The sequence below is a fragment of the Callorhinus ursinus genome, unplaced genomic scaffold (genome assembly GCF_003265705.2).
Source record: "Callorhinus ursinus isolate GAN/ISIS: 27379988/994484 unplaced genomic scaffold, GSC_fseal_2.0 scaffold73, whole genome shotgun sequence".
NCBI lineage: Eukaryota > Metazoa > Chordata > Mammalia > Carnivora > Otariidae > Callorhinus > Callorhinus ursinus.
In genome coordinates, this window is record NW_027397135.1 from 3,798,081 (window position 1) to 3,814,356 (window position 16,276).

General features: G+C 45.6%; 1 protein-coding gene across 3 annotated transcripts in view; it reads right to left on the reverse strand.

The window, feature by feature from the left end:
* The window catches only part of GLI3 (GLI family zinc finger 3), a 267,733-nt gene that overhangs the window by 166,694 nt on the left and 84,763 nt on the right, over positions 1-16,276 (reverse strand). For all 3 annotated transcript variants that reach the window (XM_073886897.1, XM_073886896.1, XM_073886898.1), the window contains one exon: positions 12,905-13,147. In XM_073886897.1, the coding sequence (XP_073742998.1) occupies positions 12,905-13,147 (243 nt within the window). The remainder of the gene's footprint in view (positions 1-12,904; positions 13,148-16,276) is intronic.

Genomic DNA, 16,276 nt, shown 5'->3' on the forward strand with positions numbered 1-16,276 from the left:
AGTCCATAAATTTGATATTTGGAAGGAAGAAGGGAGATGTTAATTAGGAGAAATTTCATACTGGATTTAAATTTGCCGTGCAGTCAGAGCTCTATTGTAAACCCCCCTGGAATCAGAAATCAGCCCCAGCAGAGTCATGCCTTTCATCCTGCCACGTTATACTTGTTGATAGGTTACTTCATCATTTGCGTGTGTTTCATGCAGTCTCTCCCCAAAACAGAAAATGAAGAGCGAGGGTCACATCTTTTTATTTCTACTGTGGGTGGCACTAAAGGTGAAGGTATCAAAAAATATCTAAGGAACCTCATAGAGAAGGCTGTCAGTTTTCGACCACTGCAGTTCAAAGTATCTCAGGAGATCAGCGCTCTGAAGTCTCAACGTTAACTTTCCTTATGATCCTGATACAACTTGCATCTGATCACCAGACCCTGAGAGATCTCAGGTCAGATCCGTGCCCGGAAACAGCTTTAGGCAGTTAAGGTCTGCTGTCTCACATGGGTCTTCTTAGTAAGCATCAGTCCTACCTGCGGTCCTGAGAGTAGGAGATCCTGTGGCCTCCCTGTGACCGTCTCCATGCATGTTCCTCTGTCTTGGTGCTCTGCAGCGGTCTCTCCTTACTCCAGAGATACCACGTGTCCTTGTAGCCGGCACTGGCCCTGCCATTCATATTCAGTCCTTTTCATCTTTCTTCATAAATCATTCCTCCAGCCGCCCCTTCATCATGCTGACAGCTTCTCTCCAGATGCTTACCCTTTATCTGAGACACCCAAGCCCGGAGACCAGGAACTGCCCATGTTAGCAGGACACCAAGATGCCTCTGTGCAACAGGCTTGCATGCCGCCCCCCTCCCAGCCCCTGCTGCAAATAAATATTCCAAAGAGACTTAAAAATAAGGGCGCTCTCTCCCTGCCATTTCCTCCCCTGGGTGGGGCAGGGCGATCTGCTTGCCCTGTGCCGTCACACAGAGGGACAAGGGACTCCTGTCCCCAGACCAGGCCTAGGTGGGGCCAGATACCGCATTATCCTGCTGATACGGGAAAGCTCCAGCAACTTATACAGGCTGCTCTTCGGAATCAGGTTCACAAAATGAATCTCTCCGTGGTCCCAACGGACAGCCTATGTCCCCAAAGCCGCTGCAGGTATAGTGGTTAACAGGGAGGCAGTGGGGGAGACAAAGTTTAACAAGAAGAGTACAACAGCAATGTGCATGGAACCTCCTGCCCTCCCTCACTCCCTAACCCTCAGCAATGGAGTCCAGACTCACACGAGCACTGTGAGCAAGATCCTGCTAAATCTCAGTTAACTCATGTGCCAAAATGGGTTTGTGAAAAATTAAATGAGTCCTGGGGATGCCTGGGTGGCTCAGTTGGTTAAGCGTCTGCCTTCAGCTCAGGTCATGATCCTGGGGTCCTGGGATTGAGTCCCACATCAGGCTCCCTGCTCAGTAGGGAGTCTGCCTCTCCCTCTCCCCCTGCTGCTCCCCCTGCTTGTGTGCTCTCTGTCAAATAAATAAATAAATAAAAATCTTAAAAAAAAAAAACTAAATGAGTCCTCAGCCTAGCACCTGGCACACAGTAACTACTCTACACAGCGGTCTGCCGTGGTGACTGCCAGTTTCCCAACACGCCTATCCCCCCAAACAGAGAGGGGCAGGGAGGACTGGGAGGCCTGCCTGTGATGACGTCACAGGTAGCTTCTGATTCTTCGGGAAAGTATCACTGAGAAGCAGTTTCTCCTCCTTCCCTCCTGGAGCACAGTGACTACACAGGCCAGCACAGGGTGCTCCTGCACTGTGCCCTCCCAGTCTGCGGGGATCCACTCAGCAGTGCTGGCAGACCCTCCCAGGGGCACGCCAGACCCCCACCCGTCGCCACTGGCAGCACCGCCACCAGGTCGTGGTCCCTTCCCCAGTTCCCCCCCCCCCCCCCCCCGCGGGGCTGAGCATGAACCACTGCCCACCTAGCCACCATGGCACAACGGTGGACTGCCATTTTGAAAGCATGGATTAAGAATCTGAGCTCTGGAGCCAAACTACGTGAGTTCAAACCTTGGCTCGGCACTTCGGAACCATATAAAAACGGGCAACTTTCTTACCCCTATTGGGCTTCAGTTTCCCCATCTATCAACAGGGAAAATCATGACAACCTCTCATAAGATTATTGCGGGGATTTAATGAATTCCAAGCCCTGGCATAATATGTGGTGCAAAGAAAGGGTTCATTTTCTGCCTGCTGTAATTTCTAAGAGAGGAGGAGCATTTCCCTCCCGCCTGGGTCACTGCAACAGCCTGCTGAGTCACTTCCTAATTCTATACTCTGCCCCTCATGACAGGCCTCACACACCAGCCAGAGTAATACTCCCCAAGAAAAAACCCAACCACATCACTCCCTCCCGTAGCTTTCCATTGGCCCACAATTGTCCCCAGCCTGTCCCCCTAAAAAACTGCCCCACTCCCTCACCAAGCCATCGCACTAGCCTTCTCTCTGCTCCAGGACATGGCCACAGCAAACCCACAAATTCCACTCTGTAAGTGGAATGCTCTCCCCTTAGATCTTCCCATTCGGGCCTCAGCTGCAAAGACACCTCCGAGCAAGGCCTGTTGTGTTACTATGCCCTGAGTCTCTCCCCTCAACACCAGCCATTCTCCTGGGCTCCGAGCACCAGCCTTGCTACCTCAAAGACATCTCTGTCCAGGTGTTTTGTGCATGTCCTCTAGCTACACTGAGGGCTCCCCAAGAGCAAGAACCTGACTGATCGTGGCAAATGCGGACCCCTCAGGACCTAGACAGTGTCTGGCTCACAGCAGGCTCTCGAGAGGTACACAGGATTTTTGAAATGAAAATAAATATCATGCATCATGTACCCAATGGGGTAAGACCTGAAGCGCATCCACCAGGGGTGTGCTCAGAAGGGCCAGGTACACCAGAGGCACTCAGGTGCCTCCACCTTCTCATCAACTGTCCCTCTATATCATCAATTTGTACCAAGTGATACAGAGACTACATTCAAAACATCATTAGTGATAAAAGATAGAGGCTACATAAAAATGCATCCCACAGCCAGAGATATGTTTGATCAAAAGGGTCAACCTATGTGGTCAGATCGGTGGGGCCAAGCTGAGATCCTGGAAGCCAAGTGTGAGCTCCATCAGATTACCGACGGGCAGGGAGCAGAGTGGCAATGACCTTTCATGACATGCCGTACTTAAGGGGAGAAACAGGGATGGGGAGGAAATGTGAATTCTTGCTGCCTTTGAAAGCAGGCTTATTCCACGAAAGCAAGCTGAAGAAAGAGGTGGTGTCTATTTCCCAGGCTCCGCCACGCACACTTATCTGATCCTCTCTAAATTAGGACACAGGCAACTCCTTTTATTCCCCTCACAAATCATGAGCACAATCAGGATGCAGATTTGGGGCCCCCCCAGTGGACAAGTAAACACCCAGCTTCCTGGAGTGGGCTTCCTCTGACCTGCACAATGTCTGCTGATTAGCCCCACAGCCCCCGCGGAGCGGACGCGTCTCCTCCTCAGGGGTCCCACCACCTTCTCCTAAGATCCTCTCTATCTAGGCCGGCTTGCGGGCTTCTGCCACCACTGGAAGGCTTTGTTCTCATTTCCCCCCAGCAGCATTAGCTACTGGATTTCCCAGCTGAATTTCACTTCATTTCAGGCCCCCACCCCCAACCTCACCATGGGCCCCTTGCACTTTCTTTAGCTTGACTGATGTTACATTTGAGTTGAAAAAAAAAAAAAAAAAAAAAAAAACCTCGAGTTGTGTGTGTGTGTATGAACATTGTATATTTTGATGTTAAAATGGATCTTGATACAGGACACTCTTAATTAATTGGAAATTAAGCCACATTTATTGTCGATGTTTGGCATTTGCATTTTGAGATCAAGAAAGGTACTTTGGGGACACCTGGGTGGCTGAGTCGGTTAAGCATCTGCCTTCAGATCAGGTCATGGTCCCAGGGTCCTGGGATCGAGTCCCACGTCAGGCTCCCTGCTCAGGGGAAAGTCTGCTTCTTCCTCTCCCTCTGCTCCCCCCACCCACTTGTGCTCTCGCTCTCTCGCTCAAATAAATAAATTCTTTACAAAAAAAAAAAGAAAAGAAAGATACTGTGGTTGTCTAGGTTACCCAACACAGAAGAGGTCAAAAGTTTGAGAACAAGTATTAATGGATTTTGTTGTCTTCAAGGGAAGATGGGACACACGACACAGGGAGGAACAGCACATGCCTGATGACCAACGGAAGAGCCGTGGCCCGAAGTCGGGAGGATGGCTGTGGGGCAGGAACCCCTCGCCTACACATCTGAGGGAGGAGGTGAATTAGACTCTCTGAGACAAAGAAACTCCGGGTTAACAATGGGGAACACAGTTATCCAAAGATGTGTTGAAATACCCCAAAGCTATGATACACATCCTAGGGGTCACCCCGGGGACTCAGGCAGAGCAGGGGCTCCCTGGAAGCCCATCTGCTACTGCCCCCCTCCCTAAGCTCCACCCTCCCACCACTCTCCAACCACCCTCCTCCCAGGTACTCACAAAGGATTTCCTCTATGAAGGATCCTCTCTACCTCTTTGCCACAGGATTTAGTTCAGATTTCCCCTCCTCCAGGAAGCCCTCCGGACCCAAGTCTGGGTCAGGCATATTGTTACCTGCTCCCAAAAAAACCCTGCATTTGCCTTTCTGGAACATCCTTTGTGTTGTCTTTTTGCATGGGCTGATCTACTTGTCTCAAAGTCCCACCAGCCTGAAGGTCCATGGAAGCAGCGACTTTGTTCATTCTTTCTAACATGGGTTGGCACTTAGGAGGCCACTAGTAAATAACAAATGACAAAGGATGAACAAAAAATACCAACAGCTGAATGAAAGAAAAATTTTCCTCATTTTGTTCTAAGAGGAAGAAACTCACCAGAACTGAGGTTGATGAAAAGCCTGGACTCCCTCCTCCCCCAGAAAGAAGGGAAGACATTAGGAAGATAAGAACAATTAATTTTAGGAGAGACCCAAAGTATAAAGAACAAAATATAAAATCTAAAAGATTTGAGGAAGTTGGATACTTTTCAAAGAGTACCATAAGACTCCCAATGCTATCAGAACATAGAAAGGACAGAGCAATAAAATGCTACATGGGTTACCCTCTCTTAAATCAAACTGTAAAAGGCACAAAGAGAAAAATCTAGCCCTTTCACTAAGAAGAATGAAGATACAGTACAAATTTGCAGGTACAAGATCAAGAAAGCTAAAGCAGGACAGGAGATACAACTTTCAAGAGACATCAAAGGTAACATTCTTTAATTATACAAAAAAAAAAGGAGGAGGGACCAAGGATAATGTTGCTCCATTAGGAAAGGGGACTTAGCAGATGGCTGAGAAGTGGCAGGAGTTGCTGTGTTTCTCATGCTTTAGTCTACGAAAGGGATCAGGGAGCAGGGAACGGAAGGAAAGAACTACAAGCAACTAAAAAAAAGAAGGAAAAATGTCGCTGTGTTGGGTGGGTGCCAAATTAGAAAAGGAAGATAATTACATGGAATATTTAAACAACTGAGTTCATAATCCCAAACTGATTTGTAGATGGAGGCTCCTGTTAACATGGATTACACGCATACTTGGACATTAACAAGTTGGAAAGATGTCACCGAAATCATGAATTGCCTAGAGATCACAGAACGCAAAACAAATCATTAAAATTTGGAAAAGGGGGAGACAAATAGCATGCTCACCTTAACCACAGAAAAAAATACCTACCTGTTTAATTTTAGATGGGTGTGAAAACGTGTGAGCCAGGCAGATCTCCTATGCTAATCCCACGGTCCTTAAAAAGAGGATCCTCATCCAAGTCTGTGAATAAACTGCCAACTTATTCCAAAGTACCACCATCCATCTCAGATGAGAACCCTCGAAGTTTTACAGCTGCTGTATGTACATGAGAGCAAATATTTTTGCTCGTTTTGAAATGTGCCATTTAGAAAGATATCCATGTGTCATAAATGCCTACTTTCAGAAAGGACTGGGTGACTACGTCTGGATCCTAGGTGGTATTTAGGGACCAGAAATAAAACAGAAGCAGAAGCGTCAGTGTCTAGCCAAGGGGCCCCTCCTGAGTGGCAGGCTCAGGACGAACTTCATCTGTGATGTGATGAAGGTCAATCAACGGAACAGCTCGGCCTTCTGTGGCACTGAAGGGCCCCCGGGGTTCCTACCCCAGGACTTCTGGCAGGTGTAAGAGCTGGGGATGGCCCCTGGACCGCCACGTGACTCCAAACGCCAATGTACATGGGCCAACACAGCCATGAGGTGCTGAGGTGAGAGTTATACGTCTATCTGGTGTCCAGGGAAGGGAAACACCTTTGTGAAATGAACTTTCAAAGGAAGCGGTCTCTAGACAGGCCCTGAAGGGTCAGTAGAACGTCAAGACAGGAGGAAAGCATGGAATGACTCCAAGAGGCACGAGAGCATGAGCAGGGTGGCCGAGGCAGTGGCCAGGGGGCCAGGCTTGCCTGTGGGGACGACTGTGGTGGGCCACCGGGGAAGGCGGCACTGGGCCAGGGTGCGGCCGACAGCCAACGGATTTTCCCTAGAACATGATCTCCCCGAGCCTCATCTGTCCGTCCTTCTCCTGAATGGCCTTCAAGCTTCTCCCTGCTCTCCTCCAATCAATGCATTCCCCCAAATTCAATGAATAAAATCAAATAAAAATTTTCAAACACAACAGTGCTTTTCTCACTGCTGGTTTCCAGTTTCCCAGGTCACCTCCCAAGACTAAATTGTAGAGTCACAGTCATATTGGGCCCGAGAGTAGTCAAGATTCCCTGGCAAGAGTCAACCTCGAACCCTAAGGATCATCCCTAAACTTCTAGCACTTGCGGTAGAGTTAGTAACCTTGCAATAACTCCTTTAAAACCTATGGACGTGGCTCACAGTTTGCAAGTCATAAACATGACCTCTGGATTACTGAAAGAAAACCTGAATCGTTACATTGAATTTCTAATAGCAAGACAAGAATAATCACGGAGCTATTCTGAAGCTCACAAACACCAGCTCTGCAAAGGTTCGTAGACTGCGTCTCCCCGCTCCCTGCATCTCCCCGCTCCTACAGTTCAAGACTATCCGTGGATGAAGCAATATACTTGGCAAAGCCCCCCAAATATAACCCAACATCAGTCTTTCTGGCTAAGCAGTATACTTTTTAAAAAACAACAATACACACAAACGCTGCTGATTGGTTCATCGACTGTTCTCCAAAGCAGTAACAGACAGCCTGGATGAGAATGGAACAGTGTGTGCTCAGGAAACTGTCACTGCCTACGCACTGTGGTCGACCCCAAACTGCTCATCTGTGCCTTGTAGGCATTTTTGTCTTTCACAGTCTCCAGATGACACTCCAACAGGAAGACAGACGTGAGCAGGTGCACCTATTAAATATGTAAAATACACATCTTCTCTTCCACTCGCTTAGAAGATGTATTTCTAAGGGCTGTAGAAAGTCACCTAATATAAAGACAGACAGGTAGAAAAAAAAAAATTGTACTTTTTTTTTTTTTTAGCACACAAGAATGCAAGTGGGCTTGGCACATCAGCTTCCCACAGAAAATAAATGCAAGCAATTAAAAATTCAGTTTCTTTTCTTTAAGCTAATTCTTCAGGTTTTGCTAATTAGCAACTAATAGTTCTGTCATCTGAGCTGGGAAACATAAGGAAGAATACCAGTGGTATGTTTTCAATCAAAGCATTTGCATGAAGGAATGAATCACATTTTCCATGAGGGATTACTACTGCGTGGGAGCAGCTGGGGGCAGAAGAAAAGCATCTTCACGACCCTAAAACTGTAAAAAGAGACCTGAAATTTTAGAAAAGGGGATGTCCTTCTGCTTCTCGTCACTGAACCAGCAGGGGTCCTATGTGGCAGGACTCGTGAATCTGAGACGCTCCCCACAAAACCTCCTGCAGGGACAGTCAGAAAGGGAGACTCCTCGCAGGAAGACAGAAGACAATGAAACAGATGTTTTCCGTAACACAGAAGAGAATAAAAGTTAAGCGTCGGCCAGGGTACAGGAATGCTTTAACTATTATGTCACCTGCCTGTGCAAGTTCCTAAGAGAATACACGCCTGGCATGAGTGAACTCAGGGGTGATGGAAGTTTGAAGTATACCTGGCTACCCACAGAGCAGGGACAGCTTAAGACTGCTGAGAAATCTTCAGGCGGGAGATGGGGGTCCTCATCCTGAGTCCGGTACAAGAAACTCAGGTCTCTGAAACCCAGCCCCTCCCACGCTCTCCCCAGTCACAAAGCGCTAGTGATCCTCCAGCTGCCCGCCTGTCAGCATCACCCCACATCTGAACCGTGCGGCTTGACCCCCTACTTTCTTGCCTTGATATACAAGCCCTCCACAGCGACCCTTCAGGAGAGAATACCCTCCAGTGCCCCCTGTGAAGATTTTATTCCAAACATATGTTGTGAATGTTTGAAGTGCCCGCTATCCCTGGTATTTCTTTTTTCTTTTCTTTTTTTTTTTTAAGTCAAACCCACAAAACCTAAAATACTTTGAATCCAGCCTAAGTGCCATTTGTGAAGACGCAATACTGCATACCCAAGGATAATCAAGTCTTGTGCAATAAAAATTGTACAGATGTCCTTCTGAGGGTAAAGAAACAATTTTCCCTTTTCCGATCTTACAGGAAGCCTGCCCACACGTTAGAAATACAAAGTCAGTATATATAGAAGCACAAATTAGGCATCTTGGAAAGTCCACATTTTCCAACCACAGAGAAATGAAGGAATTCCTGGGAGGGTTCCCATGCCCAGCTACACTGGATTGGAGGAGTCTTTTTTCTCCAAAAACCTGGTGGAGTTGGCACACGATTCATAGGAAAAGGGAACAGCCTACAAAGATGTTTCTGAACCTTGAGCCACTGAAGGTCTGCAGCAAACTTGTGTTTTGAGAGTTTCACTGCAGGACTGACGAGTATAGAACGTGATCGAACTTGCATGCCTTGTTTTAAAAAGACCGCACTTTTCTCATACACTAAAAATTTCTGGAGGACCTATCAACTTCAGCATTGTGTTGTTCATTCATTAGCTTTCCCTGGATAATTAAATCCGAGAAGCTAGACAGATTTTATTATAAAGTACCAAAAAAATACTGGTAGAAGACTAAAATATCCAACAGAGTTCTAGAAAAAGTAGCATTACAACCTACCTAACTCCTTGAGGCTTAGTTTAGGATATCTTTAAAAATATTTCATATGGGGGACACCTGGGTGGCTCAGTCGGTTAAGTGGCTGCCTTCAGCTCAGGTCATGATCCCAAGGTCCTGGGATCGAGTCCCACATCAGGCTCCTTGCTCAGCGGGGAGCCTGCTTCTCCCTGCGCCTGCAGCTTTCCCTGCTTGTGCTCTCGCGCACTCTCTCTAGCCTCTGCTCTCCTTCTCTCTCTCCAGCAACTAAATAAAATCTTTTAAAAAAATAAAATAAAATAAAATATTTCATACGGATAATTCTGCAGCTTTCATTTTTCCAAGTATATTAAGTTTGTATTTGTTACATACATACAAATACATACAAATATTTAAAAGTTTAAAACTTCCCAAAGTCATTTAAAAGCTTTAATATTTCTTCACTCACAAAATAGAAAAAAAATATAGTCAATTCACTAAGGTTCAGGGACAAAGGTTATGTTCAGAAGGCCACCATACACAGTGCTGACTACACCAACCCTCTTCCTAAGATTTACACTCCACTCGATCTCTAATCTGTTTACAGAAGACACAGAGCTCAGGGAGGCAGAGAAATACACAGGACTGCAGCACTAACAAAAACAGCTCGGTTGTTCTGGAGGAGATGGTGGTGATGGTGATGAGGATAGTGATAGTGGTGGTGATGGTGGTGGTAATGGAGGTGATGGTGGTAATGGTGGTGATGGTACTGGCACTGGTGATGCTGGTGATGGTGTTGCTGGTGATGGTGGTAATGGTGGTGATGATGGTGGTGGTGGTAATGATGGGGGTTGTGTTTGTGGTGATGGTACTGGCACTGGTGGTGATGGTGGTGATGGTAGTGATGGTGGTGGTGGTGGTGGTGGTAATGATGGGGGTGGTGTTGGTGGTAATGGTGGCGATGGTACTGGCACTGGTGATGATGGTAATGGTGATGGTGGTAATGGTGGTGGTAATGATGGTGGTGGTGTTGGTGGTGATGGTAGTGGTATTGGTAATGATGGTGGCAGTGTTGACGGTCATGGTGGTGGTGATTGGGTGATGGTGGTGGTGGTAGTGGTGGTGACAACTATGGTGATGATGGTGTTGGTACTGATGGTGGTGATGGTGGTGGTGGTGACAGTGATGGTGGTGATGATGGGGTGGTGGTGGTGCTGTTGCTGATGGGAGTGATGGTGGTGGTGGTGGCAATGAGGGGGGTGGTGGTGACAACAATGGTGATGATGGTGGCGATGACGAGGATGGTGGTGATGATGGTAATGACGGCAGTGATGATGGAATGGAAGGAACAGGAGGAAGTGGAGGCACAGGAAAACAGGTGCCATAATGATCTGAAGCACTCACCGTGAGCCAGAGATTTTACTAAATACCATATTTGCGTCGTCTCACTTAATTCTCAGGAAAACACCATGGAAGAGCAGTCACATTATAACACCAAATAAATGGTTAAGAAATGATTCTTAGTGGGGTCGGCACACCTGGCCATGCCGCACAGCCACTACATGGCAAAGCTGGAGCTTGAGCCCCATCCCCTAAATGGTAATCCAATCTGTGTGGTCTCTAGAACTCCCCATCCATGTTGTAGATGTAAGGATCTCATTTATTTATTTATTTATTTATTTATGACCAATTTAGGGAGTACATTGGGATGGTGGGTCAAAATGGCATCTGCCAGTTGGTTACAGGCAAGCGTCCATAGCTTGTCAGTCATCATGCAGTTTTAACAATGCCTTGAACAATACAGCGGGGAAAGTTAAGGAGCATCCAATGTACTGGTCTATGTCCTCTAAATAGAACAGTTCCAAGCCCCACTAAGAGCTCTGCAGTGCCCTGAGGTAGTTAATGTTGAGGCCCAAGGGATGGGTCACAAACGCACGCTGCCAAGAGGTGCCAAGGATCCCAGGTGTGCAGAGAGCCTATCCCTCAAACGTAGGGGAAAAGAGTCAATGGGCAAACCGTTAGAAGAAACGGACCAAGAGCAAGCTGCAGGTTGAATGGCACAGAGAGAAAGTTAACGATCATCTGCCTACTTCCATCAACCAGAAAAGAAGTATTCGTCAGCTGTCCTGCCCAATTACATACCTCAATTATTAGTGGGCATCTGGAACAGAGAGCAAAACATAAGTATGAGATGGGAAAGTTTGTGTTCACACATAAGGATGAAAACAAGACAGGGAACCTGTAGTTAATAAACTAGATCGATTCTTTTTAAAAAAGTAAATATACTCAGGGAGTCTTAGTAGGGAGGAAGTTCGCAGATTCCCTCACATCTTCTGCACGGAGCTCTCCAATAGAGACTCGCAAATAAAAATACAATATAGAAAACAAGAATGTGCTCAGAGAAACATTTTGCCAACGTTATTGTAAACTCTCGCTCCTAAAAGAAAATGAAATAAACTTCAACAAAGACAGAAAAAGAAGTGAGCACCCACCTCCTCCTCATTTCTGGATCTGTAGAAACAACTGTAGCAACAGGGCTGAGAAATGCTTTTTAATCAGAGAAGCTGTAGCCTTTTTGAAAAGCCTAGAAGAATCCATAAAACCTTTTCCTCCATGCTTCTGACCACTTAAAGAAATAATGTACCTTCCATCTCTACCAACAATGTAATCTGGTCAGGGCGAAAGCAGTTGCTGAGACGTAAGTCTGCTCCAGGCTCTTTGATCTGCACCCTGATGAGGGAACATTCCCCTCTGCTACAAGTCAGCTAACGAAGGGATGAAATTAGCTTTTATCCTGGGCACTTTCTTGAGGGGAAAAAAAAAAAAAAAAAAAGGCACTAATCAGCTGTCCTCGCTAATCAGTCATCTGGCTAATGACCTTTTGCCTTAAAACACTAAAATTTCTGAATGATGTGGAAAAAGGGAAACACAAACCAGTCCCCCTCTCTGGAGCTCAATGGATCATCTGGAATTGGAGCCGGGAAGGTTAAATGGCAAGTCTGTATCCTGGCAAGGTGATAAATCTGTAATCAAGAGCTGCAGCTTTGGCACCTCAATGTGAACTTCATTACTTCCACAACCAAATTATATATATTTTTTAACTAGAAACAGGCCACAAATAAAGTCAACCATTATACATTTTTCTTGGAGAAAGCCATCGTATATTTGTATTCTGAGTCCTAGTGAATTACTTAAACTTTATTAGTGCTGGAAAAGGAGCTTCCCATGTTTCCGGTCTGCCAGTTAGAGAAGAAAGTAAAACGTGTAGAAAAATCTTCCACATTTAAGGAATTTAGCACTGATTTGCTCCAAAGGAGTTCGTTCATTCTCAACAAGTAAGCAAAAAAAAAAAAAAAAAATCATTCAAAATGGGGATAGATGCTGTTCAGGAATTCTGCCAGGGCAGCCCACTTTAATAACTACCCCCATCAACCAATTTTGCTCCTGCAGTGTCTACTTGGGTGGAAGAAATCTGGTTCTCGTTCCCAGCAAAGGTCCATGTGGATTAGCCACAGATGGACACCTTCCTGAAGGCTGCCCCACAGAGGCTTGGACTGGCTTAGAGACGTAAGAAAATGGCTCTCTCTAAAAAGAGGAATGGACAGGACGTAGGAGAAGAAAAAGAAGAAAAAAATGGAGAGTAAATTAAACATTGGTATAAATTAATACCAGCCCAATAATTCATACAGCGCGTGGGCAGCCTTCCATGGCTCCCGGAACCAGGGTGATGGGGCAGGAACCACTTACGGTAGTGAGGCTCCATGTAACCGTTCCGGGGGTCCATGGCAAACACGGCCCCGCGGTATGGCACTGAGGGCTCGGCCAGGTGCGGCAGGGACCCATGGATCTCCTTCTTGATCAGTGAGGCCCTCTCCTCACTGGATGTCGAAGGCTCCTCGCTGATCTTGCCAAGCCCCTGGACACTCTGTGGCTGCATGGTGACTGCGTTTCTTCTCTCTCTGTGATAGGTCTGTCCAGGACTTTCATCCTCTGAAGAAAGAAGGAAAATGGAAGCTCTGTGAGCCACTTGAAGGAGCAATCCAAGAACAGTCATCAATTAGGTCTCCCTCTCCATCCCTCCTCCCCAAAAGAAGCCCTATTTCTCATTCATGGCAACTTTGAAAGCTACACCATGATGACATATTCCGCAGACAACACTGCTTATGAATGAGGGTCCAAATTACAAATCGAAGGCCTAAGGGGAGCAGGAAATGAGCCTATTAAGTTGAGATGGAGGGGGTCAGCAAATTATCATCACCAGCTTACAAGTGAATCTGCCAGGGAGGCTTTTCATTAGGGACTTGCCAATATCCCTGCGGGTCACAAGTGGAGCTGGAAGTTTTGCCAGCCTGAGGCCATGGGTGTCCAGCTTCCCCCTGCCTGTCCCTCAGCTGGGCCGTTCAGGTATCAGGCAGTTGGGACACCCACTGCGCCTCTGGGTGATCGGTGGGTGTGATCCAGAAGTTTTCCTGTTTTTTTTTTTTTTTTTTTTTTAAGTCAGATCTGTAACCCACTGGTTTAGTGGAGCTAGAAATGGGACAAAAGACCCACTGGTTACGAGGGGTAAAGGTAAACCTACGTACAGTACCCTTTGCAAGACACTTCTTTCTGCAGCCCATAGAACAGAGCCAAGAACCAAGAAGCAAATGGAGTAAGACTAATTCCCAGAGCAAGATGGCTCAGTGGGTGAGGAAGGCATCAGTGATGCAGACACAGGCACGGTCTCTGCTGGGGTCCAGACGCTGCTTCACACACTTACGAAACAGCTTGACAAAATTCCACATACATTCAATATTCCAGCTTCCTAATACTTCCGTTCCCTTTGATCTGTAGGAACTTCCCATCTACCCATTAGGGCTCTCCGCAAATGTGATTGGATGACCTTTCTAGAATAGCAGATCAAAGAGCCCATGCATAAAATTAAACCGAACGAGTGATCTGAATCCACAACAAATGGGCCAATTCATCTGTTAGAGTCATACACACATTCTGCATTACATACTCCCAAACAAACTCTGCATTTCATCAGCAGACTGTGTTCTGGAAGGTAAGTGCTGATGGAAACAAAGCTGTTCGGGCACAGCTCAGACATCTGAGAATGATGTCCCATTCTTGATCTGAAATATACATATATATGTAAGTAATAATAGCGTTGTACACTCTGGATGGACAGATTTTGAACACATCTTATCCCAACACATAAACTGATCTTCAGAGTATTTCATAAAGTAGTTATAGCTGGCTGAGAGCCCCTAAAAAAAAAAAAAAAAACAGGAAAATATGCTTTAGCAGTTTCATGGCTGTTTGTACAAATTCAGAAGAAAGTGTAGCCAAAAACACGGGCAAGCATGAAAATATAAACTATAGTCACGACTATGTTTTGTGATACTAATAACTTGAACTACCCAAAGCCAGGAGCAATTTTAATCGTTCTGCTTGTGTCTGGGATTGGAAGAAATAAGCAATGTTTTGTTCTGTTTTTCAGTCTAGCAAATGACTTGCAAAACAGAATAGACAATGAGGTATGCTTTGGTCTTTACAGTGAATTTGCTGACTACTGCAGGATAACTGCAAAACATTATTTAGCATTGTTTTGTGCAGATCTTCACCACCAAATCTTGTAATTATGGGATAAATGATGAGTTTAATCTATCAAGTAACTACTGAAAAGGAAAAAAAATGGGTGTAATCCCACATTTTCACACATCGATCTTTACAAGAGCAATTCAAACCATGCTTTTGCTAATTTAAAAACAAAGTACCCCCCCAAAAAAACCCCTACATTTTTATTTTCCCTTCTGACTAATACTTTTAGGCACCACTCCACCCTCATACTTCATTAGCAATAAAGTTGCAGGCTATAGAATAAGGGTTTCAGTTATGTAAAAGCAAAAGTGTGTTAAAAACATTAAACCTCTTAGTCTGTTTTATAAAAATTCCTATAACCTACCAATGGCCAAAGTCATATTTTCCACTAATTTGCCCCTGTATAAAATCTTTATTTCCAATTTCAACCTGAAGTGAACTTGTAGCACTTAGGTGCAAATTCTGTAGAATGGACCTTCGTCTGGAGAACCAGAGTCCTCACCAAGAGCCACTGCGACACATTAATTAGCATTCTCTGGTTAAGATGAATAACCAAGCTCCACTAATCTGTTCCAAGTTGAAAACAGGATTCCCTTGACTTAATCTTCCTAGAAGAAATTAACTTTTCTTCTCTTAAACCTGCATCCCTATAATAGAGTTTCTTAGAAGCCGAGCCTTTATGATGAGCAGTTGAATCCAACTTCACAAATAACTGAATAATTGGCATGGTCTAACCAGAGTCCTCCCAGGTTCCCCCAGCCTCCTGGGAGAAGGAAGTAATTGGTGGGGCGGGGTGGACGGGGGGAGTCGAAATGGGGTGTATTTTCAGCTAAGTGATTTTTTCACAAGTACGAAACTTTATTTTCTTACTGAGAGCTAAACTAATGTGTGTGAATATGAAAGTTATAATGAGAAATAAGCAGAGCTTAAACAGTTAATACAAGAAAAAATTATAACTAATTGCCTTAGTAAACAGCAGGCACGAAATTTTTGAGCATGGCAACTTTCATCAGACTGACTTTACAACAGTCGACGCTAACACACTCTTACCTACTCTCCCCTCCTCTCCAAAAACTTCCAGTAGACAAATATTTCATGAAGTTTACCTTGTGTACTAAGTTGCTCCTGACGGGCACTCAGATCAAAACTTGACAGTACACACGCTCCAGAATACAAACAGCTCTGAGGCTGGAGAGCACGCTCTCCACAGTGAAAAGGAAACTTTCCAAGCAATACTCCTGCCTGCTCTTATAAATTTAGCAACCCTTTCAGTCAGCCAAAAGACGAAAGCTGTCTAATCTTGTTCAGTTGTGCCGAGTTGTTCAATAAAGTTTGAGAGTCAGTGCAGACAGGCAACGCCAGGCCAAATTATTGACAGAAACATACTGTCCACCATGGCAACAAGCAGAAGTCGGCTGCAAAAATGTAAGCAAACAGCCCAGTGCTCCAGGAGCATCTGCCAATGGACTTTAACGGCCAAACACAAGGGGACTGTTCGTGCTTCTCTATGTTCAACAGCTGCTAACTTGGGGC